At 36.3% G+C, this 25784-nt stretch overlaps 1 protein-coding gene across 7 annotated transcripts in view; it reads left to right on the forward strand.

The window, feature by feature from the left end:
* The window catches only part of TENM1 (teneurin transmembrane protein 1), an 801322-nt gene that overhangs the window by 499811 nt on the left and 275727 nt on the right, over positions 1-25784 (forward strand). For 5 of the 7 annotated variants that reach the window (XM_082717245.1, XM_082717244.1, XM_082717249.1 and 2 more), the window contains one exon: positions 25584-25736. The exons of 1 other annotated variant lie outside the window; for it this stretch is intronic. In XM_082717245.1, coding sequence (XP_082573371.1) covers positions 25584-25736 — 153 coding nt within the window. The remainder of the gene's footprint in view (positions 1-25583; positions 25737-25784) is intronic. One more of the 7 variants, XM_082717248.1, reaches the window with a different exon arrangement.

Genomic DNA, 25784 nt, shown 5'->3' on the forward strand with positions numbered 1-25784 from the left:
GGCATCTTATGGGGTGGAGATGCATTCATTTGGGGCTTAGCAATATTCCCATTACAGAGAGGTGAAAAGGCACAATTTGTTTTATTAGATACAAGTATATGGGAAAAGCTGAGGAAGCACGAATGGAGGACATGGGAGAGTGGTAGGAAATGAAGGTAGTAATCAGGAGCAGATCATGAAAGGCACTTTAAGCCATGTTAAGGAGCTTGTAATTTATTCTGAGAGGGAATAGGGTGTTTTTACGGTTTTCATAAAAGCAAGAAAATTATTTGCTTGGATTCACTTTTAGAAAAATCACCTGATGGCAACAGGAAGTTGGAACTGGCAGGTAGGATGATGAGGGCTGTGAAGTCGAAGGATTGAAAGGATAAGGACAAATTAGGAGAGTATCATAGTAATCCAGGTGAGTGAGAGTGAAAGCGTTATCTTCTGGGAATGGAGAAGGAGAAGATGGAGTCAAAAAGTACTTAGAGGATAAAACACACTTGACTTAGTGACTGCTTAGGTGAGGCAGAAGAGGGAAGGGTTGTTTGGCTTATAGGCTGGGTAGGTAGTGATGCTGTTAGACCTGCCATCATGTTAGAAGAAAGAGGTTTAAGGGTGAAAATGGATATTCAGGTCAAGACACTTCACACTTTATTAGATATCTGGTACTGAACATTTAGAGGTGTCTATCAGTGAGAACACAAAAATCAAGGGAGTAGAACAAGGAAAAAAGCGTGAAGGCTAGAACTCAGGGGAACACTAATATTCAAGAAGACCAAGCTCAAAGGATCTGGTGAGCAGACTAGGAAAGAGCAACTAAAGAGGTTGCAGAGAAGCTTAAATGGTGGTAATAGAACAGAAGTCCTCAGTGTGTGGTCTGGGGACCTCTAGGGACCCCAAGACTGGTTTGAGGGTCCACAGAGTAAATCTGTGTTCATAATGGCATGAGGACATTATTTATCTCAGTCATTTTTATGATTTTATAAAATAGACTTATCACAAAATAACATTATTTATGTTAAATTGTAATGGTTTATTGTTATTATTCAATAAATTAATAAATACTGGTAAGAAGTTATCAGTCAGTTTTTAATACAGTTAGTATTAACTCTATATAGCTTACATCAACAAAGTCTCTTTGGTGCCCTGAGTAATTTTTAAGAGCATGAAGAGGTTCTGAGGCTAAAATATTTGTAAAGGGCTGAGGGAGGGAGACAAAACACCTAATGTTTCAAGAACTATTAAGTGAATTAAGGGCCAGTTATTGTTTACACCAAAGTAGAGGCTGTCAGGTGGAGTGCAGCAAGAGGACAAAGGGATAAGGAAATTATAGTTGCTGGTGATAGTTTCTGAAGTGATCAGCCAAAGGACCAAACTTAGAAGGACAGGAAGATAGAAGCTAAACAAAAGGCCAGTCCAAATGTCTAGACCCCTTAATGATTTTGTAGGGTAGTAATGGCTATGAGTAAGTTTAATAGCTAAAATGAGATAATCAAACGGTAGTGCATCAGAATTTTAGATTTCAGACTCACAAAAAATGTGCAAAAAATGTGAATCCCTTAGATATTTTAGACCATGAGATATGATTCCCTCATATATTTTAGACCAAGTCAAGAAACATATATGAGGAACTCCTTCCAGGTGAAATTTGCTCAGGGAAGCCTAGATTCTTGGCTAGGTATAATCTCACAAGGGCCCTGGGCAGACTCATAAGCCCACCAAAGTATGGATAATGTTTAAATAAGGGCATTGCATTACATTGGATCCCCCAGGATAGGCAGGACACATGTAGAATTCCAGATCACAGTATGACTCCTCAAGATCTCCTTCCTTGGGGTTTCTATTGATCTTTATGGGATAATAATGAACAAATTAAGAGGGTCCAAGATGACCCACTGTAATTTTCTGCTGATCAAAACCTCATCATAGCATTGTCAATCTAGTGAAATGTAGGCCATCTATAACACATTATAGTTAACTTCTAGAGTAACTGCTTACTATGTGAGTTTCTAAGGAAGGGCCTCACAAATGATAGGAAATCCTTAAATAAGAAAAGACACGGGATAAAAAAACAACAAAAAAACTACTCTTGATTCTATTTCTTTTATATTAAACGAATTTTGTTTCTTAATTAAATGATTAAGAAACCGAAGACTATCATAATGTATATGGAACATCAGAAGAGCTTGCTGAACTCAGCTAAACTAGTTGTAGCTGTGGCTGGAACTGAATGCAAATGTGATTTTGACAGCAAGCAATCTGTGCTATTCTACCACTTAGAACAGAAGAGGCAGATTTTGCTTTTTGATATTCAAAGGTTTCACCAAAAATCAGTCAGCCCTATTGTTTACATTGTTGACAACCTTGTTTCAACTTTAGTTCAGTTTTGGCCTTTGTTCACTGAAGGAAGCATCTAGATTCGCTTTGATCTTGAATTTTATTGTAATTAGACATAAATATCAAATATGGCACATAATGATATTGGATAACGTCCTTTGTGTATAGCCTAACCCCAGGTACTTTGCAGAATTAACTATTAAATTATGGAGTTAGATTAAAATGATATTAAACAGAGATGGTAGATACAAGGTTTTAGATATTACTGTAACATGGGGAGAAAGCCATGAGTTACAACATGGGGGGTTAAGTGGGTAGGAGAAGAATAAATGAAACAAGATGGGATTGGGAAAGAGACAAACCATAAGTGACTCAATCTCACAAAACAAACTGAGGGTTGCTGGGGGGGGAGGGGGGTTGGAAGAAGGGGGGTGGGATTATGGACATTGGGGAGGGTATGTGCTTTGGTGAGTGCTGTGAAGTGTGTAAACCTGGCGATTCACATACCTGTACCCCGGGGGTTAAAAATATATTACATGTTTATAAAAAATAAAAAATTTTAAAAAAAAAAAGATATTACTGTAACAAGCCACCAAGTTAATGCCAGTTGTACAGTGCATGAGAGAGATATCCACACTCAAGAAATTAGGAATGAGTAAACTGTGCTAAGAAAGAAAGTGGAAGACAAACCATAAGTGACTCTTAATCTCACAAAACAAACTGAGGGTTGCTGGGGGGAGGGGGTTTGGGAGAAGGGGGTGGGGTTATGGACATTGGGGAGGGTATGTGCTTTGGTGAGTGCTGTGAAGTGTGTAAACCTGGTGATTCACAGACCTGTACCCCTGGGGATAAAAATATATGTTTATAAAAAAATAAAAAAAAATTTAAAACTTTAAGAAAGTGGAAATTTTTGAAATGGAGGCATTTCGTGAAAGATCATTTGCTACCTCCAGACACAGAATTCAAATTAATCCGAATCCTCTGAAGTTATCAAATCATGAAGTAGTTTCGCCACCGGCTCACAGAGAGCCAAGATGTTTTTATTACCTTTGACCTTGTGGTAAATCTAACCTCAGTTAGTCCATAAGTAGTTGAAGGGTCAGATGGATTTTGAACCTAGGTAAACTATTTGTTTTTTTGGAGGTGTAAATCTTTATGCCAGTGGGAAAATGTAGTAAAGCACTGCGCATGCTCAGTGCGACTCCAAGGCTATAATAGCCCATGCTTAAGGATTATCATAGAGGTCACTGCAGAGATGGCACTGGTTAAGATTTACCAACAAAGAAAGCTGTGGGAGAATTTGAAAGCCAGCTGGTACAAATAGAACCTTTCTTTGTCATGCCTAAAACAGAGCCTTCTCAAGATTGAATAAAACCCAAACAAGCCATTTAGTATCTTTGGTTTCTGTTCCTGACTGCTGTATATTTTTAGTTTAATTTTGCTGACCAAATCCTGCCCTTGGACTAGCTGGCATTACTCTCTTTGATGATAAGCACTAATCTAGCCCTTTAAAGTAGTGAACGCAGTATAAAACGCAGAATAAAGTATAAAACGCAGAGATAAGAACCCATTAGCAGGAGGGGCAAGGAAGCTGCATTTTCAAAATAAGAGATTCAGTGGACAATCAAGAGTAAATACATACATATACTTCCTCAAAAATGATTAAAAGGGTTTATAGAGTCCAGTAATAAGTATGTCTTTTGACCCAAATAAAACAGACTTAATTATTAGTATACATAGCCAACTGGTGAATATAGTCCTATTTTTATAGGAAATTATTGTGCATATCTCTTTTGTGACTTAAGTAGGTAGAAAAGAACAAAAATGTTTAGATTTCTCACTGACCATCTCAGAAGCATTCCTGCAAATGAGGCCAAGGTCATGAACTCAGTCACTTTTTCCATATTTTAGCTCTGTTCTATTTCATTACCAAAGCCTACATTTTCAATCTCCTATTTTGTTCCATACCCCAAATCAGGAACCTAGTTTTGCCTCCTCTCCCTAATAAAACCTGAACTCAGAAATGAATCTGATGAACTAGACAGGTTTTTTCTTGGACACACAGAATTTGTTAATGTTGTCAACTAATTTAAAAACTTGTCTAAAGATTTTACATAAAATCTCTGGTTTATATAAAATTTCTAGTCTCTCTTGAAAAATAGAAATTTCTGGCATACTGAAGCCTGCATTCACCCATTTGCCTATGCATTTATTGAGTGACTATGAGCCAGGCACTATTCTAGTCTTTGTGTGGCAAAAATTATATGACAACCATTGAATAGAGATAAATAGGGACTTCTTCAAGAGGACCACGAACTCTCCAGTACATCAGAATACCCATGCTTCTGTCGTCACTCTCTCATATTACCTACCTTCCTTCCAAGCAGGTATTTAAGCTTGCAACCCATATAATAAGATAATTCACACTGAAGTAAAAATGGCTGTGACAAAGAAAATGCATTATATCTCCCTAAGATTTATTTGCATTTTAACAGAGAAGACAGAGTTGGAAGCCAGGAATGGCAAATCTCTGACATTAATATCATCACTTCCCTTTCCCAGACCCATAGAAGATATAAGTAATCACATGGAACAAACGTTCTTTACTACCTAGTCTAGATTCATCAGTCAGAGTTTACTCAGAAGTTGAAATATATTTGCCATCAGTACTTTGACTTAAAGAAATGAGATAATCATTATGAATTTATTATTAGAGGTTTAGGAGGAAGAATTATGTACGACCAAAAAACACACCTGAAAACACAACTCAATCACCCTATTAGTAAATCTGCCCTGTTCACAGCTATGCATGATAGCCCTGAGTATGGCCAACTATCTCATAGATATGTAGAATTGAACATAAAGAACACTGAGCAGGTAAAATTATAACATATCCACACTATTAGAGATTCATTTCAAATGAATGTCTTATCAGTACTGGGTACACAATGTTCAAGTGTGTCTACACATCTATTCCATAAATATAAGAATAGATACTAATAATGAGTTCTGAGTTCCTGTAGAATAATATCGATCCCTTAAATCTAAATCTGTCCACCTCGTCCTCCATAAAGAAATGCAAATCAACAAATAGAGCAAATAAAACCATACATGAACCAGTTCGATAGCATGTGTAGGAGATTGAGAGTTCTACACACTTCAAATTATACATAAGAAGAGAAATAAACACCCAAAAGAAGCAAAGCTAGCTCTATAGCCCCAACCAGAGCCCAGAGTCAAAAACTAAATAGAGAAGAAAATAAGAGAGCTGACGCCCAGTGGTGGCAGAATTAATAAAATAAAACTTCCATTAACAAGACGCCCCACCTTTAGTAGATAGCTACTGAGAACAGATCTCAGACCTGGATTTGGGAACACTAGCTACTGAAAACTGAAATGTGGAATGTACTTTAAAGCATAAAGAAGTAGAGTTGCTAACTTGGCAACCACAACTTCCGAAGGCATAGGGGAACTGACTTGGAAAGAATGTCCCTTAAAGGCTTGATGGTGAAGGGAAAGAAGGAAGCAAGAGGTAGAATTTTAGAATCCTACAGAAATAAAAGTGAATCACAAAATTAAGGGGTATAGCAAACCCCCTATACAAAGGGCACTGTTGATTTTTTTTTTTAAATTGCTCTTTACCAAAGGTCAAAAATTATAAGAGAAACTATATCTTATTATAAATAAAATATATCAAAACAAAAAAAAAAGAAATTGCACTTTAATAAAAACTAAGGAACATAGTAACCTGTTAAGTCACCCAAACTCCTGACTCCTATAGGCATATGACTATTGTTGCTGACCTAGGAAACTATTTCAGAATGAACATAACAAAGCAAATTTTTCTGTAAGAGGAAAAAATAAGAATCCTGTCAGCTGATGAAGAACCTCTCCAAATAATCACCCCAAAGAAGAAGAAACAGCAACAAAATACATCAATTTTTAGTATCCTTAAACAAATATTTGAAGATATGAAAAAACACTCAAATGATAAATTTTAAAACTCAGAACAGAAATGTGCAAAAGGAAGATGCAAAATCAGAATTGACTGAACTCAGGAAATAAATTTCAGAAAGTCATCTTGAAAAAGAAGACCATACAGAATGGTGAGAAAGAGAGAAAAGATCTGAAAATATAATTAGATTCAGTGATGGAACGTACTAGAATAGTGAAGACAGTGACATAGAAATAATGAGGTAAAAGAGATCAGAGAAAGAAAGTGACTGATATAGGAGATAGGCAAAACAATTGGACTATATATAATTGTCATTCCCAATGAAGAAAAACCAAAGAATAAAAGAGAACTAATATTTAAAACTATAATCAAAAAATACTTTTGAAAAATAAAAGACCTGAGTGCAAGTATTTAATGGAAAAACCGGAAGTACCCTGGAAATCTGATTCAAAACAGCCAACGCCAAGTCATATCTTAGGAAAAATAGTAGCCTTTAATGATGAAGAAAAAATAATAATCTCGTGGGCCTTGGAGCAGGATAAGTCATTTATAAATGAGAGAAAGAAAAGTCAGGTTTGGCATCAGACATCTTCACAGCAGACAAAGCCAAGTAAGAACAAAGCAACATTTTCAAATAACTTAAGAAAGGGAGTGTGGGCCAAGGATTTTGTTCAAACAAGTTCTCTTTCAATTATTAACGGTATAGAAAAACAGTTTTAAACATGCCAGAAGTTCGGGAATACTGTACTGACACGCCATACAGATCTGGAGTACAAACTTTTTCTGTGAAGGATCAGACAGTAAATACTTCAAGCTTTGCAGGCTGTCTGTCACAAGTATTCAACTAGCACCAAAAGCGGCCAGAGACAAGATGTAAACGAACGACTGTGACAGTGTTCCAATAAAATTGTATGGACAACTGAAATTTGAATTCAGTGAAAATTTTCACATATCCGGAAATACTGGTATCCTTTCAAATTTTTTCAACTATTAAAAACGTAAAGATCATTCTTAGCTCACAGGCCATATCGAAGCAAACAGTTTGCCAAGTTAGACTGAGGGTTAAAGTTTGTTGATCTATGATTTAGAGAACAAGCTTCATCCAACTAAGACGATGCAGAAATCTTTGGCAAAGGCCTATTGGTGAAAATTAGATCTATTTAATTGTGGATTTAAGATTATAACAAAGGTGGGGAAATAGATGGAAAAATGGTATGGAAAATAGTATGTAAATCTTATATATTTTGATGAAGTAATAGTAATTCAGCTACATCCGGGAGAAATGAAAAGACAAAAGTCAAGTAAGCTCGTTGATTGCCACATAGAGGGTCAAAATATAACTTTAAGTTGTCAAACCAAATGGTAGATGATCAAGCAAGCACAGGGGAATAAGGGCATTATAAAAGATAATAGCATAAAGGTACTCAATAGAAGAAAAATAGAAACCTTCTTAAATACCAAAAGAAAAATTTAGAAACCAAGGAAAACAAATGACATGGAGAAATACAATAAAATAACATAATACTGTGAAACATAAATGATACGGTACAGTTGTGTCATATCCATAAATGTAAATGGGTTAAACTAACCTATTACAAGGAAATGATTTTCAAAATAGGTTACAAAGCAAAACTGAATTCTCTGCTGTTTATAAGAGACACACCTGAAATAAAAGGAGTCAGAAATGGCTAAAAATTAAAGAATTTACCAGGTAAATGGAAGCAGTAAAAGAACAAATCTTACAATCTTCATTTCAGGTGAAGTAGAACTCAAGCCAAAAACCGTAAAACACAACAAAGAACATACTGTATGCAGTGCCATGACTATCTCTGCATAAATAACCCAACAACTGATTTTATAAAGCAGAAACTACAAGAGATACAAGGAGAAATAAACAAAAAGAACTGGTAATAGGAAATTTTATCCTCTCTGGTCACATGGACAGAAACTTACGAAGTATATAGAAGACCTAAAAAAGCAAAATCTTGTGGCTATATATTGAACTTAACATCCTGATAGAGAATATACCTTGTTCGCAAATGCACACAGAACATTCACAGAATTTGATCTTATATTAGGTCCCAATATTGATGAGTTTCATAAAGTAGAAATAATACAGACATTCCCAGATCACAGTGAAATGAAAATAGAAATTAATAAAAATTTTAAAAACAAGGCTATTCACCTGGAAGGTTTTTTTAATTAAAAAAAAAAAAAAAAAAAAAACCTCTTGGGGTGCCTGGGTGGCTCAGTGTGTTAAAGCCTCTGCCTTCGGCTCAGGTCATGATCCCAGGATCCTGGGATCAAGCCCCGCATCGGGCTCTGCTCAGCAGGGAGCCTGCTTCCCCCTCTCTCTGCCTGCCTCTCTGCCTACTTGTGATCTCTGTCTTTCAAATAAATAAAATCTTAAAAAAAAAAACTTGTGTAAGGGGAAATAAAACTGAAAATTACAAAATTTCTAAGAATAATGATAAACACACCTCATGTCAAACTGTATGAGATAGAATTAAACCATTTATGAGGAAAATTTGTATTCATAAAAATGAAAATAAAGCTTAAAAAGCAATAAAATAAACTAAAGAAAACACAGGAAAAGAAATAATAAAGATAAAGCACAAATTAATGGGGTAGAAAACAGCAAAATAATAGAAAAATAAAGTGTTGTTAAAAATCAATAGGCAGACCACAAGCCACCTTAAATCAAAATAGAGAATATAGTCCGTGATATTGTAATAGCGTTGTATGGTGACACGTGGAAGCTAGACTTGCAGTAAGCATGCCATAAGGACGTAGAGAGATAACAGGTCACTATGTTGAACACCTAAAACAAATGTAACTCTGAGTCCACTATACTCAAAAAATTTTTTAGAAGAAGTGGGGGAAAACATACAGAATACAAAAGGAGGGGCACCTGGGTGGCTCAGTGGGTTAAAGCCTCTGCCTTCGGCTCAGGTCATGATCCCAGGGTCCTGGGCTCCAGCCCCACATCCGGGGGTGGGCGGGTCTTTGCTCGGCAGGGAGCCTGCTTTACCCTCTTTCTCTCTGCCTGCCTCTCTGCCTACTTGTGATCTCTGTCTGTCAAATAAATAAATAAAATCTTTAAAAAAAAAGAATACGAAATGAGAGGAATTGATCATTGAAACAAAGGAAAGTTTTTAAAAAATGGTAAGTGGCTTTAAAAAATAAAATTAGGGATGCCTGCCTGGCTCAGTAAGTAGAGCATGCTTCTCTTGATCTCAGGGTCATGAGTTCTAGCCCCATGTTAAGCATGGAACCTACTTAAAAATAAAATAAAATGTTAAAAAAAAAAAAAAGGTACGTGGCTCCTCTGCTGGATCTCCTTCACAGGGGTTGTGTAGTATTCAGTAGACCCACCAGCAATGGGTGAAATTGCCTGTGTCCCTGTGGACCTACCACCCTGGTGTGTCACAAGCTTGTGAATCTTTGTCAGTGGGATAGGTTAGAAAGGGTATCTAAGTGGAGTTTTATTTTGTATCACGAATGAAGCTGAACATCTTTTCATATGTTTAAAGATATTTTTGTGAACTGTATACTGTTCATGTCTTTTGTCCATTTTTCTGTTGAGTTTGGTTTTTTTTTTTTCCTTTTGGTTCTCTTTGTCTCAAAATTTAAGAGTTCTTTATGTATTGGGAATTTCAACCTTTTGAATACATAACTGTATACCCTCAGAAGAACATATTCTAAAGACAAAAAAATCTTTTAATTTCACTTAGTAGGTTTCATTCTGGTAGTGGTCTTGGTATAGGAATTCTTTTTTTTTTTAATTTATTTGACAGAGATCACAAGTAGGCAGAGAGGCAGGCAGAGAGAGACGAAGGAAAGCAGGCTCCCTGCTGAGCAGAGAGCCTGATGTGGGGCTCAATCCCAGGACCCTGGGATCATGACCTGAGCCTGAAAGCAGAGGCTTTAACCCACTGAGCCACCCAGCTGCCCCTTGGTGTAGGAATTCTAATACTATTTTGTGTATCTTGTATGATAAGCAGATGAGTAAACACTGATGTTATTGAGAACAGGGTTCACCGTGTGAAAAAGGAAATAAAAATATGGAATGGGGGAAGGGAAGAACTCTGCGATATGTGATTAGTATTAGAGATGTAAATATGAACTCATTCTTTTAAAAATATGCAGATATATGTGTATGTGTATATACATATATGAGTGTATATACATATATACAGGTATTATGTATACATACATGTTAGCAAAGCAGGTAATAAAATCTGAAAGTTTTGTTCTATGAGTACATATCCCTGCTTTGTCCCCTAAAGGACTTAAAAACAATGACACATTAGTAGTAATGAGCATATCTTATGCCCAAACTTAGGTTTCTAAATACATTTTCTATTAAAGGCTGTTTGCAGAAATGGCTGTTTCTAGGTGTGTGGCAGAGAAGGTGAGTGCAAGGTAAGCCTAAAACATTTCGTGCTCAAAAGCAAGACATGTCAAAATGACACAGAAACCGATTTGAAGAGGCTCCCCCTGGCCTAATTTGAGCTTCAAAAAGAGCTATGATAGTAATGGGTTCAACACTGAACAACAAAAGAATCTGTGAGTTTCTAGTAATACTAAAAAATAAATGGGCACATAATTTCTAGAAATGGACATGATTTCTCTTTAACTCACACAGGTCCCTTTACTCATAGTCATGATATCTTTCAAATTCGGTATTATTATTTTTAATTTACATAAGAGAGAACTGATGCTCAAGGGTCCAGCAGTTTGCCCCAAACCAGCAAAGCGAGTTGGTGGGAAAGCCATCACTCTTCAGGTCTAACTTTTCAAAAAGAGTCTATGCCCTCACTTATTACACTAATCGGCATCTAAAAATGAGTTCATATAATAGATACAGTTATATAACTTCCCTCATGAATATATTTATTATTTAATATTTTTCTATAACATTATTTTAGTGGCAACATTATTGTATAGATATAGTTATTGATTTAATCAATCCCTATTTTCTGGACATTTAAATACTTTTCAATATCTTAATAATATAGCAACATCATGTTGAACATGGTTGTTTTCAAATCCATTCTGTTCCTTTTCTTAGGATAAATTTTTAAACATGGAATTGCTGGACCAAAATGTTTAAAAACATTTCCAACACCTTAGATATATATTACCAATTTGTCCAAACATTTTGCAATAATTTATACTCCTAGCAGCAGTATGCAAGAGCGCTCATTTCCCTGAACCCTTGAAAACTTCTGATATCATCATCTATTAAAAAAAAAAGTAAAGGGAAAAAAGCCATTTTGATTGGTAAGGTTGTATTTCACTGTTTTAGCTTACATTTTTAAATTACCACTAGGGTTGAACATTTTAAAATGTCACTGCTAACTTACATTTCTTCTTTTGTGAATTGCCTACTGATGTTTTTTGCCTGTGTTTCTCCTAGAGGGTTCAGCTGATGTTTATTGATTTATTAAAATTTTCATATATTAAAGATTTTAACATAAACTGCATATCTTAACAATAAAGAAACAAAATTACAATTTTAAACCATGAGGAAAAAAATAAAAACCGAGAGACTGCTGTATTCTCTTTCTACATCTTCTGATAGCCTGGCGAGACATTTCAAGAAATATTAAGAAAAATTTTAGACCTATTTTCAGGGGTTATATGAGGTTCAGTAAGCTTCCCACATTCCACGTTTCCTTTAAAGCAAAACTTGAATCTATTTCAAAGATAGAAAATAATGCTTTGGGCAACAAAGTGATCAGATTTAACACAAATGCTAAGAAGGTTGGGATTTTTTAAAAAAGAGGTTGTAAAACCAATAGAAAATACATTGCATATATATGACTCCAGTTACATGTGACCCACTAATCCAATAAAATAGTGTCCATATGAAAAGATGGTTCTACTGATGTTCAGGTAATTTTTGAATTTATGGAAGGTGGTTATAGAGCTTCCAGTTCTTTTCTATACACTTACCTAAGCTGGATAGACAAAATGAGTTTCAGTAATCACTGTGTGGGCAAAGAGCAGAGTTTTCCTCTGTACAAAAGCAACTGGTTGGCATAAAATTTTAAGCTATAACTTTGGCCTCATTAGCCCAATATTCTATCTAAATTACTTCAGTACTTAATGTCATTGGATGGTAGAAATAGATCACATCTTCTCTTGGTCCTGAAAAAGAGGGAAGCTAGTCTCTGTGTGTCCTGGGGCAAGCACTTCCTCTCCTTAAACTTTAGTTTCCTCTTCCATAAAATGAGGATACTGAGCCAAATGGTTGATCTGTGGTCTCTCCTTTTCTGAAATAAGATTTTAATTTTAGAACACTTTTTGATCCACAGAAAAAAATGCAAAGATAGTACAGAGTATTCCCATATACTCATCTGGTTTCTCCCATTATTAACGTCCTGTACCACCATGGCACATTTGTCACAACTAAGAAACCAATATTGATAATTACTCTTAATTGAACTTGATACTTGATCTGGATTTTATAAGTTCTACCCCAATATCCTTTTTCTGTTCCAGGATCCCATCCAGGACAGGATATCATAGTCAGTGTCATATTTCCCTTACCTCCTCTGGAATGTGACAGTTTTCTGTCCTCAGTGACTTTAACAGTTTTGAGTAGCACTGGTCAGCTTTTTTGCAGATTGGCCCTTGATTTCAGTGGTGCTGATATTCTCCTGTTGAGATGGGTGTTATGGAAGAAGACTGCAGAAGGACCATTACCATCACATGATATCAGGGATACCATGTGCATGACATGCTGTCATGGACATGCTGTCACTTATGAGATTAACCTTGGTCATGTGGCTGAGGTAATGTTTGTCAGGTTTCTCCACTGTAAATTTACCTCCTCCCTCTTTTCCAAACACTACTAGTCTGTGGTCTTTTTAAGCTCTAACATAACATGATTTTATTTTTTTTATTTATATTTTTTACCATGATTTTATTATGTTCCAGACAGAGCTCGTTCACAGATCAGTTTACTGGAGTTGATCGGTCGGTCACCTGGGAATACATACTTCCCTGGGTAACTCAGCTGAAAATTTCCTTGGGACCCATTTCATACAAAACACAGCTCTATGAGAATACTCAGTTATGGTCCATAAAATGATACTCTAACCATTTTCTGCTAATCTTTGTAGAAAGTACACTCTACTTAAAGTAGAGTGATAACAATTTTACAAATCTGAAGGATGCTCTCATTTCTGGAAACCTTTCACGAAGGGAGCCCAAAATCTACAACTTCCAAACCTCAGTGATCATGATGATGGAGGGAAGGAAATGAGCAGCTTTGGGAAATGTTGGTGGGGAAAGGAGAGAGAAGAATGTCTGCTCTAAATTAAGTCCAGGGTTTAGAATTGGGAAATTTTATGAATTTTTTTTTCTGTTTTCATTTTATTCCGCTATGCAGCTATGTGAGGATGGCTACTGAAATTCTCTTAGAAACCTCGGTCCCTCTATGTTGCTCTCACCAGAAAAAGGTTTTGGAAAGGCTAGCTTGAGGGGAGAATTAACCAGGTGTAAAAATAATAATGACTAACTCTTACTGAGCATTTATTACATGCCGGGCATTTTTCTGGGTACCTTACATGTATGGACTATTATCATGCAAATTTAATGGTGAGACTACTGAGACACAGGGATTAAGTAATTTGCCCAAGTGTAGCAGAGCTGGGATTTGAAACAAGGTACCTTCTCTCCAGAGTTCTTGCCCTTAACTACCACATGACAACTGTCTCCCTTTAGATAGACTGTAAGCTCTGGGAAGCAAGGGTTTTTTCTGACCAAGCAATTACTGTTGTATTCTCAGAACCTACGACAGTGTGTAACACATAGTAATCAGCTGATAAATAATTACTGCATGAAAGGAAAGGAAGCCTTGATGATCCTGGTAATGAATCAAGCCCAAACATTGGTGACTTGTCCAGAAGTCAGCTGTCCTGGTGCCACCTCAGAAAACCCAGAACAAACTGGGTCATTATAATCTCCTGCACTTTATTCTCTGTTTTTTACCCCATCTGATCAAATTGTGTAAGGCAGCTATAGTTTTCTACTACTCATCTGTCTTCCATCTTCCCATTTATATCTCCTGACTCCCCAACTTCATACAAGCCCTGCTCTTTAATGCTAACTCTGAATAATCAGGTAATGCAAACTCAAGTATTAAAATCTCAACATCTAAAAGTTTGCAGAAGAACACATACCGTGTATCTGTGTCTCTGATGACATGATGAAAATCAAAAAAGTGAGTTTTAAAGCATCAGCTCTCATGGGTTGATGACATAAATATTGAATGTATTTCCATTTTATAATTTAAATACATCCAGAGCAAATAGTAAGATGAGGAGAGAGCTTCGGTATGGGTCTGTTTCTTATTCTCCATATTCACTGGTTTCATCTGGATCTTTTAAAAGAAATATTATTACAAATACGTATTTGCATATTATTACAAATACGCCCTCAAGCCAGTCGTCTGTAATGATGAAGTAACAGGCAGTAATTTAGACCATAGTACAAGGGAGAATTTGCTGAGCAGAAAATGAAGTAAAATGGAAAGAAAAAGAAAATTTTAAAGAAGAATGAAAAAGTGCTGATTCATGGCCAGATGGATATTTTTGCTGCATTATTCATTAAATGATTCTTTTTGAAAAAATTTATCCCGTCATTATGCCACCGATTCCTCCTGACTCCACAAAGCAAATAATAATATAAAGGTAAGACAGACTTGAGTTATGGAAAGCACTTATTGGTGCTGTGACTTGAGATGAAAACACTAAATAATTGTGTCTGTCTGATAAGGAATACACAGATGGGCCTGTTATGCAACTGCAAATGGAGATCATATATTACACCTGTGATAAGGTACCCAAATAGACGTGTTATTTATAAATATTGCTGCAGCCTGGGGATGGAAAATATAAAATACATAGTAAATGAAAGTTTTAAGATAATATAATATAGAACTAGGATATTAAAATGATTTATTACTTTGATAGAATCTACTCTAGCCACTAACCTAGATATAAAACTAGAACCGTACTAAGTCCAAAAAGGAAAAAAATAATGTCTGCTGCAATACAGAATAATTCATTTCATTTAGAAAAGGAGAAGTAGGGGTTCAAACATGTGGCTCAGCAAGAAAGGTGTCCTTGGTGCCTCTGGTTTACCACCTCAATCTTTTCTTCATTTGGCATTGAATTTTACTGTTTCACCATAACAGGCTTGCAAAATGTGGTTTGTAACCGAATCAAGGAAGAGGGATTTTTTCTTTTCTTTCTTTCTTTCTTTTTTTTTTTACTTCTTTTGTTTAAATCAGTGAAGTCCTTTCTTTCAAAGGAAGTCTTACCCAGCCCCAACACAACAGCTTTTCAGGCTTCCAAAAATGTTTGAGAGGAATCGCAAAGCCATTCTGACTCCATTCAAATTACTTTGAAAAGGAACAGTTACGTATGTTTTACTTATGCCCACGAGGTAGTACAAGCACAAATAATATTTTTAGTCGAAAATGTATATGTATAACCCTAGGAAAAAAAGAAAACGTGAATGAAACTTGCTGAAGCAAATGGAAGCCACCATAAACAAACACGCATTGCTTACTTTATTTAGTTCTTCAAAAATGCTTCTCTGAAAACTAATGGTTTTCCATCTTGCATGTAATCTGGTTATTACCTGGATAAAACCAAGATTTGAAGGTAATTTATCAAAGGACTATAGTTCACTCGTATACCAATTTGATGTTCAATATAATGAAAATGGGATTTATTTTAAGATAGAAAGGTAACCTGGTTTCTGTAATATTAGCAGTCACTGCATTTAATTCAAGTAGCATTTATTTCTGCAGTGATGTTCCTTATTACGGAAGCATCTAGCATCACATAATGTCCACTGAACTATTGGTCTGCTGAAATGGCTTCCCCTAGGAGTTAACTTGAAAGCCTGAAGTCATCAGGGGTCACCATCTGGATAATGTACTTGGCATATTTTTCAGGAAGGGAACTGTTCAGCATACAAGTAGATCTATAGCCTGACAAGCTTTGGAAGTAAAGTGCAAAAGCAGTATCATTCCCTAGCCTGAAGGAACATGAAGCAAGATAAGTGAGGGAACCAGTGGAGGAAGAATGGCTGAAAGAAAGGAAAAACAAATTATCTTGAAAAATATCACATACTTTTATCTTGGCAGGATTTGAAATTTATGACATCATCTATTATGGGCAGGATTTTGTTTGTGAGACAGATTTCAAACTTTCTAAATAGGTTATTTAGTAGAATTAGAAGGTAACACCAAAAAATTCTTGAAACAAATAAACCTTTCTTAGCTGAATACGTGTACCTTTTGAGATGTAAGGTGAATTCCTTGAAAGCAAACTTAGAGTGCAGTTTCAAGGTTTACTTGTGTATTTAGTATCAAATCCCAATTTATCTTGTTATTAAGTGTGGTTTAGTATTATCTAGAAGAGAGTGGACACAAAATACCAAAAGATACAGAATAACATGAAAGGTTTCATATGTCCTGACAATACCATTGTTAGAGGTATTACAATAGATTTAACTGCCAAAAGAGAGTTCTTCCAAACACCCACATTTTTCTTGTTCAGATATTCTGAGGATAATTTTTGAGACCAGTAGATTTCAAACTATGTCTTTGGAATTTGGGGGCAACTCTTTTAGAACCCCAATCTCTTTCAATCAAGAGTTCTGTTTTATCTGTTTTATGTGTTTGGGGTTGTCCTTATTTAATTGCTGAATTGCTCTTCTGCTTTAAATTGTTCCAAAAAGTTTTGTTTTAGACAGAAGATAATAATACAAGAGAATGAAAAAACCAATGCATCTATTCATTCAGCTTTAAAAAAAAAAAAAAGGTTTGAGGGGGGGCATGTGGATGGTGCAGTTGGTAAAGTGTCCAACTCTTGGTTTCAGCTCAGGTCGTGATCTCACCATCCTGAGATCAAGCCCCAAGTGGGGCTGCTCAGAGTCTCCTGGAGATTCTCTCTTTCCCTCTCCCTCTGCCCTTCCCCACCATGCACTCTCTCCTCTCTAAAACAAATAAATAAAACTTTAAAAAAAAATAATGAAAAATTAAAAAGTTTTGTTGGGGGCACCTGGGTGGCTCAGTCAATTAGGCGTCTGCCTTCAGCTTAGGTCATGATCCCAAGGTCCCTGCTTAGCAGGGACCCTGCTTCTCCCTCTGCCTGCTGCTCTCTCTCCCTCTAACAAATAAATAAAATCTTAAAAGGAAAAGAAGGTTTGTTGAGCACCTAGTATTTTTTATTATATAACACATGATGAATACGTTATCATTGTAAAAGATTCTAAAATTACTATGAAAATGTTGAAGTCCCAGCTCCCCATTGTAAAGATCAACGGTTTGGGGGTATTATCCTTCCAGTTCTCTCTGTATGCATTTATATATAAAGAGATACTTTTTTTTAACTTAAACAGGATCATCAGATATGCATTGTTCTACAGTGTTTTTTTTTTTTTTTTTTATACAAAACCTAGAGCTCTTTTCATGTCAGTACGTGTAGGTCAACCAAGGGTGTGTTGATGTTTGACAACAAGCTCTCTGTGAAAAAAAAAAAAAAAAAGGATTTGCAATGTTTTCTGGTTCCTGGAATGTTCATAAACCCACCATGGGTGATTTCAACTACCAACATGAAGTCATTGAAGGTGGAATTGGGAAGACATGTGCACAGTTGGCTCTTATAAACCAGTATAAGCTTGCTACAGCACACCACTGAATCAGTTCTTTTTTTCTTTTTAGGCTTTTTATTTTGAAATAAATTTAGACTTACAGAAAAGTGAGCAGATGTAGCTCTGAATTGCTGTGTACCTGTCACTCAGCTGCCAGTATTAACATCTTGCATAACCATAGTACAATTATTAAAAGTAAGAGATTAACATTGGTGTGATGCTATTAACTCAAGAGTTTAATACTGGTTTTTCCAGTTTTTCCTTTTTTTTTTTTTTTTTTTTTTTTCCTGTTCCGGGATCCTATCTAGGATCCCACATTGCATTTAATTATCATGTCTCCTTCAATCTGACAGTCTCTTGAGATCAGTCCTTTTAATTCTTACATAAGATTTCATAGCTTGGATATACCACCTTCTCAGAGATGGATGTATTGGTGGTTCTTTTTTTTTTTTTTTCTTAACTATATTAACAAAGTCATTATGTTAACAATGTTAGGTTGAATTCCCTTGTACATACTCCTTCATACACAACCGTGATTATTTCTTTAGTAGATTCCTGGAAGTTGAATTGCTTGGTCAAGGAATATTCCCAATTTAAATTTTGATTGATATCACAAAATTGTTTTCTAAAGCTCCTTTACTACTTTATAGTCACATACAGAAGTATGTAATTAGAGTACCTCCTGACTACCAGGCACCGTGTTTAGGACCAGAGATAGAAAAACAAAGACATGGACCCTTCCCTTTGAATGCTTTCATAATAATGAGGTAGAAATATCAATGGATAGCTTCGATATAATGTGATAGGTCCTAGGAGAGGGTGCTAAAAGAGAAACATCCCATCTCTTTGTGAAATGTTCTAGATAGGCAAGGTCAACATTGGCCAATACAAATACAAAGCAAACCACATATGTAATTTAAAATTTCACAGTAGCCACATCAAAATGTGAAAAAAGTTGGGATTAATTAAAATTCTTATTTAATTTAATATATATCTAAAATATTGTGATTTCAATATGTAGTTACTATAACATTTATTGGATATATTCTATTTTTTCTTTTATATTAAGTCTTCAATTCTGACTAGCCACATTTCAGATGTTTGGCAGACACATGTGCAAGTGGCCACCATGCTGGACAGTACAGACCTAGGTCATTCAGCACTGATTTCCTACTTCTACTTCTGAAGCATTCCTATGGTGTCTCCCAGAGGGGAATATTTTTGCCTTTTGAAGGGGAATGGAATAAAGAAGCAGTATCAATTATAAATATTAATAGAGACCATCAGTCTTACTTAAGAGAAAAAGACCAACGTCCCAACAGAGAGTACAGAGAAGTAACTGCAAAGAGACTCGGAGTTTTCAGCCTAGAGAAATGTGCAAGTTAAGAAGAGCTTATTCTCCCAAAGTTAGCCTGCCTTGAGATCCAAGGTGCTTGATTGAGTTTGGTGATCAGGCATGATGAGATACTCCATTTGTTACCTTTGTAATACATTTATAATTTCAGAGTGTAGCTTTGTGCAATTGGATAAACCAAGAAGGATAATAATTATAAAATGTACAAGACTCAACTCTAAGGAATATTTGTTAGAGGAGCATTAAGGACTGCCATTCTTAATAAGCTGAAAAGACATTATTCCTGGAATATTTGAATAGGCATATACATTCTTTCTTGCCATTGAATTTCAGTAAAGTGCAGTGATACGGTACTGGTATTCCTGGAGAGATCTGGGTCATGTCAATCTTTACTCACTGAGGATGTATATTTTTATATATGTCTTTAGGAAAAATAACTTTGACTTTGGGGCCAGGAGTACTTCGATTGCTCATTTGGAGGTGGATGTTCCAGTATGGGTGATTTTAGTTATATTACTTTCTATTCACTTATAAAGTTTATGAGTGGCCAGTTTGTGAAGTTGGTTAGAACACAGAGATAGTACAATCATGGGTGCAGTCCTTCAGTTTAAAAGTTTTCCTACCACCCTTCTTCCTGACTGAGCTCCATTCATACTGGGATCCTTAGTGTTCCTCACACATTCCACACAAAGCTTAAGGGTTTTGTGTAATTGCTATTCCTTCCTCCTGGAAGGTTCTTCAACTAAATATTCATATGACTTCACTCCATTCAAAACTTGGTTCAAATATTACCTCCTCTGAGCCTTCTTTGTTTCCACACAGCTATATTATATTAATTATAGCATATTTTTATTCATTGTCTACATGTCTAAACCCACCACCCTCTCGTATGAGTTCTGGGAAGGTAGAGATTTTGTAAAAAATTTTATTCACTGCAATAAACTTAGAAAAACGGTGCCTGGTGCAAGTAGGCACTCAAAAAAATATTTGTTGAATCAATCTGTAATATAATTTAATACTGTCTGTTCATTACCAGCTATACCCTTAATTCTAACAGTTGGTTTATAATGTCTATACTTGGGTTTGGGAGGCTTGCCTCAAAATGTGGCTATAAATACATAGCATAGATCTGATTGGAGATCCACTAGAAGCTGAAGACTATCTTCATCCTGCATCCAAGGCTGATGTGCCATCAATGTGTCCTGGTGAAGCTGCATTGGTTGTTCATTTCCGATTCCCTATTGATCAGCCAGTATCTATGGTGTCCTGGATGTTAAATATTTTTTTTTGCCTTTGTATGTATTTCCAACGTTTCCAATGTGCCAGGATATGCTTTGAAGATATTTGTTGAATGAATTAATAAATACATCCCCATAGAAAGTACTGCCGTATCTTTCTAGTGATGTATGGGTATGTCCCAAAGGTCAATGTAATTTAATTATATTGGTCTTAATATGAACAAAACATTATTTCTAATAAAACACAAAGACTGGAGTTATGTAGTTACCTTAGTCTACCTGCACATACGTTTTGACTTCCTTTCTCAAATCAACAGAGGAAAGTTCATTTTGGAGGAGAGGAAAGACTATGTGGTTTTTCTTTGGTACCCATAGCAAGTAAGTTAACTTGCATTATGTATTCATAGAAATATACATTATAAATAGCTTCTTGCCTGTAAAAGACAAAGTAAACTCAAAAAATTATAAAGCTTCACTGCCCTGAAAGGTTGTTCTACTAAATGTGTCCACACCTCTCTATCTGTCTTGATTGGTTGGAAGCAGCCTAATTCATTCTGTGGTGAAAACTTAATCCTTGCCTTATTATTTTGAAGTGATTCTCAGCACATGGCTGAGAATTTTTTCTGTCATTTTTGAGTGCCCTCAGGAAACTGGCTTAACTTAAAGTGTATAAAATATCCCCCTTGAACTTTAAAATGAAAACTACTATGCCTTTTGTTCCTTATGGCCAATCTAATTTCACAAAAGTAACTGAACCAAGGGAATCCAACACATTTTCAATATGGCTTCTAACATCCATCATATTCACATTATTGGGGAACAGAGTAGATAAAATTTTCTTAAAAAAATAATAAGTATGGTTAAACTAACCATACTTCGAATCTTTTGCCATACTGTACCTGACTCAGTACCACTATCATTTGAGTTTCAAGGGTTTCCAGTAATTGCAAGAGAAATTCATCAGGCAGCACTGGCCTTAATCCAAAGAAAAGGATAGAAAGCAATTAAATGCTTAAAAGTTTTAAGGATAAATTAGGAGGTAGGTGTTAGAAATCTCTAGCTCCAACCAAAAGTGGATGAATGATTTTTAAATAGGCTATCTGACTAGCTTTCCTGTTCTCAGTTGCAAATCCATATACTGTATATGAGTATTAGACATACAAATTAGCCCCTTTTACTATGCCTAGGAACATAAAGGAAAAGGTTAGTGGGTCAAGAGCAGATACCCCTTTTTGGTAAGATTTGGTTGATGTTTAAAATTGCAATGAGAACACAGATAAAAGGATTTCCAGAGCTTCTGTCCTAGTTACTGTTTTCTTCCAACATTATCTGCCCTCAGTGACCTCATTCACTCTCACAATGTCAGCTGTTGCCTCTGTGCATACATGATTCCACAGTCTTGTTCTAACCTTAATACTTCACCAGAACTTCAAACCTCCAAAGCTCCTGGGTCAAACATGACTGTCTGGATAGCCCATTAGCGGGTGGAACCCAGCACCTCCAAAGATGATTTCATTATATTTCTCCCAGCACCCCACCCTGCCACAAACCAAGTAGTCATCAGTCAACAGCTAGTTCAACTAGTCATCATTTAACAAATACATCTCCAGCACCAGTTATCTGTAGCTAGTGTTGGGCTAAGTGCAGAATCCCTTAACTCTATTAAATCACTGCCCCATGCTTTCAGTTACTCAGGCTCAAAACCTAAACCTTGGATTCCTCCTTTTCCCTCATTTTTTTCTATTCTTGCCCCCAGAATATTCACATGTGTACATGAGCACACAGGTGCACACATACACACACACACACACACACACACACACACACACACACAACTAGCTGCCAAACCCTGAGACGACATTTATGCCATTTCTCTTTAAAGAATCGCTTTCTTTGCACTCCCACTGCCACTGCCCTAATTGAGATGCTCATTATTTCTCACCTTGATTATTGCAATGCCATCCCAATTTGTGTGCCTGCCAAATACTTAGGCCTCCAATTCGTTGTTCTCCACACTAGTATTGGATTTATCTTTCTGCAAAGGGTGCTCTGATGATATCATTTCTTTACCTAGAAACCATCAGTGCTCCCCATTGCTATCAAATTAATCTTCCTAAAGAAAACTGATCATAACACTCATTTGCTCACAAAATAGCAATGCCTCCCTGCTGCCTAATAAATTGAATCCAAATATCTAAGTGTGGCATTCAGCGTCCTCTACAATATGGCCCTAATCCTCCCTTTGAGCCTTAACTTCCACTACCATCTATGCGTAAATATACTCTAGCCAACCCCAGCAATTTCCTTTGCCTCAAATGCATGTTGTGCTTTACAATGTCATATTTTCTTCAAGCTGCCCCCTCACCCTACCCATTGCTGTCACCTGTCAGAGCCCTGCACATTTTTCAAGGTTCATCTCAAATCCTACCTCGTTAAAGCATCCCTGATCAGCCAAGCCAATTTTAATCTGTTGTTCCTTTAAACCACTTCTTTTAAACGGATTTTATTTATTTATTTGACAGACAGAGACCACAAGTAGGCAGAGAGGCAGGCAGAGAGAGAGGAGGAAGCAGGCTCCCCTGCAGTGCAGAGAGCCCGATGCGGGGCTCGATCCCAGGACCCTGAGATCATGACCTGAGCCAAAGGCAGAGGCTTTAAGCCACTGAGCCACCCAGGCGCCCCTAAACCACTTCTTTTTTTTAAGTTTTTATTTTAATACTGGTTAGTTAACATGCAGTGTATTATGAGTTTCAGGTGTACAATTTAGTGATGCAACACTTCCATACAACAGTCCGTAATCATCACAAGTGCCCTCCTTAATCCCCATTACCTGTCTGACCCACTCCACGACCACCACCACCTCCTCTCTGGTAATCATCAGAGAGTCTATACCTTGAGTATAAAACAATTAAGTTTTTCAAATATGTGTTCTCTAGAATTTAGAGTCTGTTTCTTGGTTTGCCTTCCTCTCTTTTTTCCCCTTCGCTCATTTGTTTTATTTCTTAAATTCCACGTATGTGTGAAATCATATGGTATTGGGCTTTCTCTGACTTATTTGCTCAGCATTATACCCTCTAGCTCTGTCCATATCTTTGCGAATGGCAAGATTTCATTCTTTTTTATGGCTGAGTAATATTTCACCATGTATATATATCTCACATCTCCTTTATCCATTCATCAGTCGATGGATACTTGTGCTATTTCCATAATTTGGTTATTGTCGATAATTCTGTTTTAAACATGGGGTTGCATGTATCCCTTTGAATTAATGTTTTTGTATTCTTTGGGTAAATAACCCAGTACTGCAATTGCTAGATTGTAGGGTTCTATTTTTAACTTATTGAGGAAACCCCATACTGTTTTCCAGAGTGGCTTCCCCAGTTTGCTTTCCCACCAACAGCGTAAGAGGATTCCTCTTTCTCCACCTCCTCACCAACACCTATTATATCTTGTGTTGTTGATTTTAGCCATGCTGACAGGTGTGAGGTGGTATTTTATTCCTGGGTTGCAAGGGTGGTTCAGTATTCACAAATCAATCAATGTGATACACCACATTAATAAAAGGATAAGAACCATATGCCCAATGTAATAGATACAGAAAAATCATCAGACTAAGTACAACATCCATTCATAATAAAAACACTCAGCAAAGTAGATTTAGAGGGAACGTACCTCAACATAATAAAGGCCATATATGGAGACCCACACCTAACATCATCCTCAGTGAGGAGAAATAGCTTTTCCCCTACAGTCAGGAACAAGACAGGGATGTCCACTCTCACCGCTGTTATTTAACATATAGAACGGAAAGTTTTAGCCACAGCAATTGAAAAATAAACCACTTCTTTTCTTCTTAAAAATATTTTGTAAGGCATTTTATTTGAAACTAGAGAATAAACAATTTCTTTTAAAACAAAAATTCTCTTCCCCCAGATGGCAAACACTGCCCATTTTCATTGTTAAAAGTATCAACAATACATAAATCCTAAAGAAGGAAATGAAAATCCTCCATAGCCTCCATGTTGTGAACATGTTGCTATATATCCTCCTAGCCCTCTCTCTCCCCAGACATCAACACATCTACACACACACACACATATTATAGATCATTCTATTCATACTGTTTAGTAGCCTGATGTTTTTCATTTGATGCATCATAATTATTCCCATGCCAGTTCATAATCTTCTGTAACATGATTTAATAGCAGTGTAACCTTGTACTATTTGTAATACCAGTTATTTCGTTAATTTCCTTCTGATGAATATTTAGACTCATCATAACTTTCTACTAGTTTTTAAGTGTTACAAAGATAGCTTTTTAGTTTGTACACATTCATAATTAACTCATAGAAATGGAATTGTAGGCTAAAAGGGTAAGCCAAATTTTAAGGTTTTTTGGATAAATGATGCTATGTTACCTTCCACGAGGGTGGGTGTTTTTTTTAATACTCTCATGAAGAGTATATGAGAGTGCCTACTACACTCTGATCAACACAGGTATTTTTTAATCTGGTAACAATTGAGACTGTACTGTGTCAGTTATGCTGCATTATAGTGATTTTACACTTGTATTCTTCCAACTCCTACCCTAATAGGCATCTATATTTTAACATCTGCAGTAGCTATCATGGGACCTTATGCATACCAGGCACTCGGGAAACTGGCTTAGTGAAGGCCTACCATGTTCTCATAATTGCCTGTCCACCATCACTCTGCAGTTTCCATATACAAAGTAGAGTTCCATGACCAAGGGAAATGAGAAGGGATAACAGTGTTGAAGACCAGCATCTAATCCCATTGTGGTTGCTTCACTAATGTCCCAATGTCTATCACTGGGATAGCTAGAGCCTCAACATTTTAACAATAGCTATTTATAAGGGTAGCTCATGTATGATACAGGTATAAACTCAAAGCTGCTTGGCCCAACTAAAAGAAAACTGGTCATGGCATTTTTAGGTGGAAAGAGACAGCTGGTTTGGAGACTTCCTCAGCAAGTCTGGAATAAGTTCATGTATGGCTTGTTTTCTTGCAGCAGTACATTTGTTCGGCCTGACTTGGCAGTTGCAACCAGTTGAAGGACAGCTCTATGAAAATGGAGTTAGCAAAGGGAACAGAGGGACCGAATCCGTGGATACTACTTACTCTCCAATTGGAGGAAAAGTTTCCGATAAATCAGAGAAAAAAGGTACAGTGATCAAAATGACTGATTTATTGATTATTGATTACTTTTCTT

Source organism: Mustela nivalis (assembly GCF_964662115.1).
Source record: "Mustela nivalis genome assembly, chromosome: X".
NCBI lineage: Eukaryota > Metazoa > Chordata > Mammalia > Carnivora > Mustelidae > Mustela > Mustela nivalis.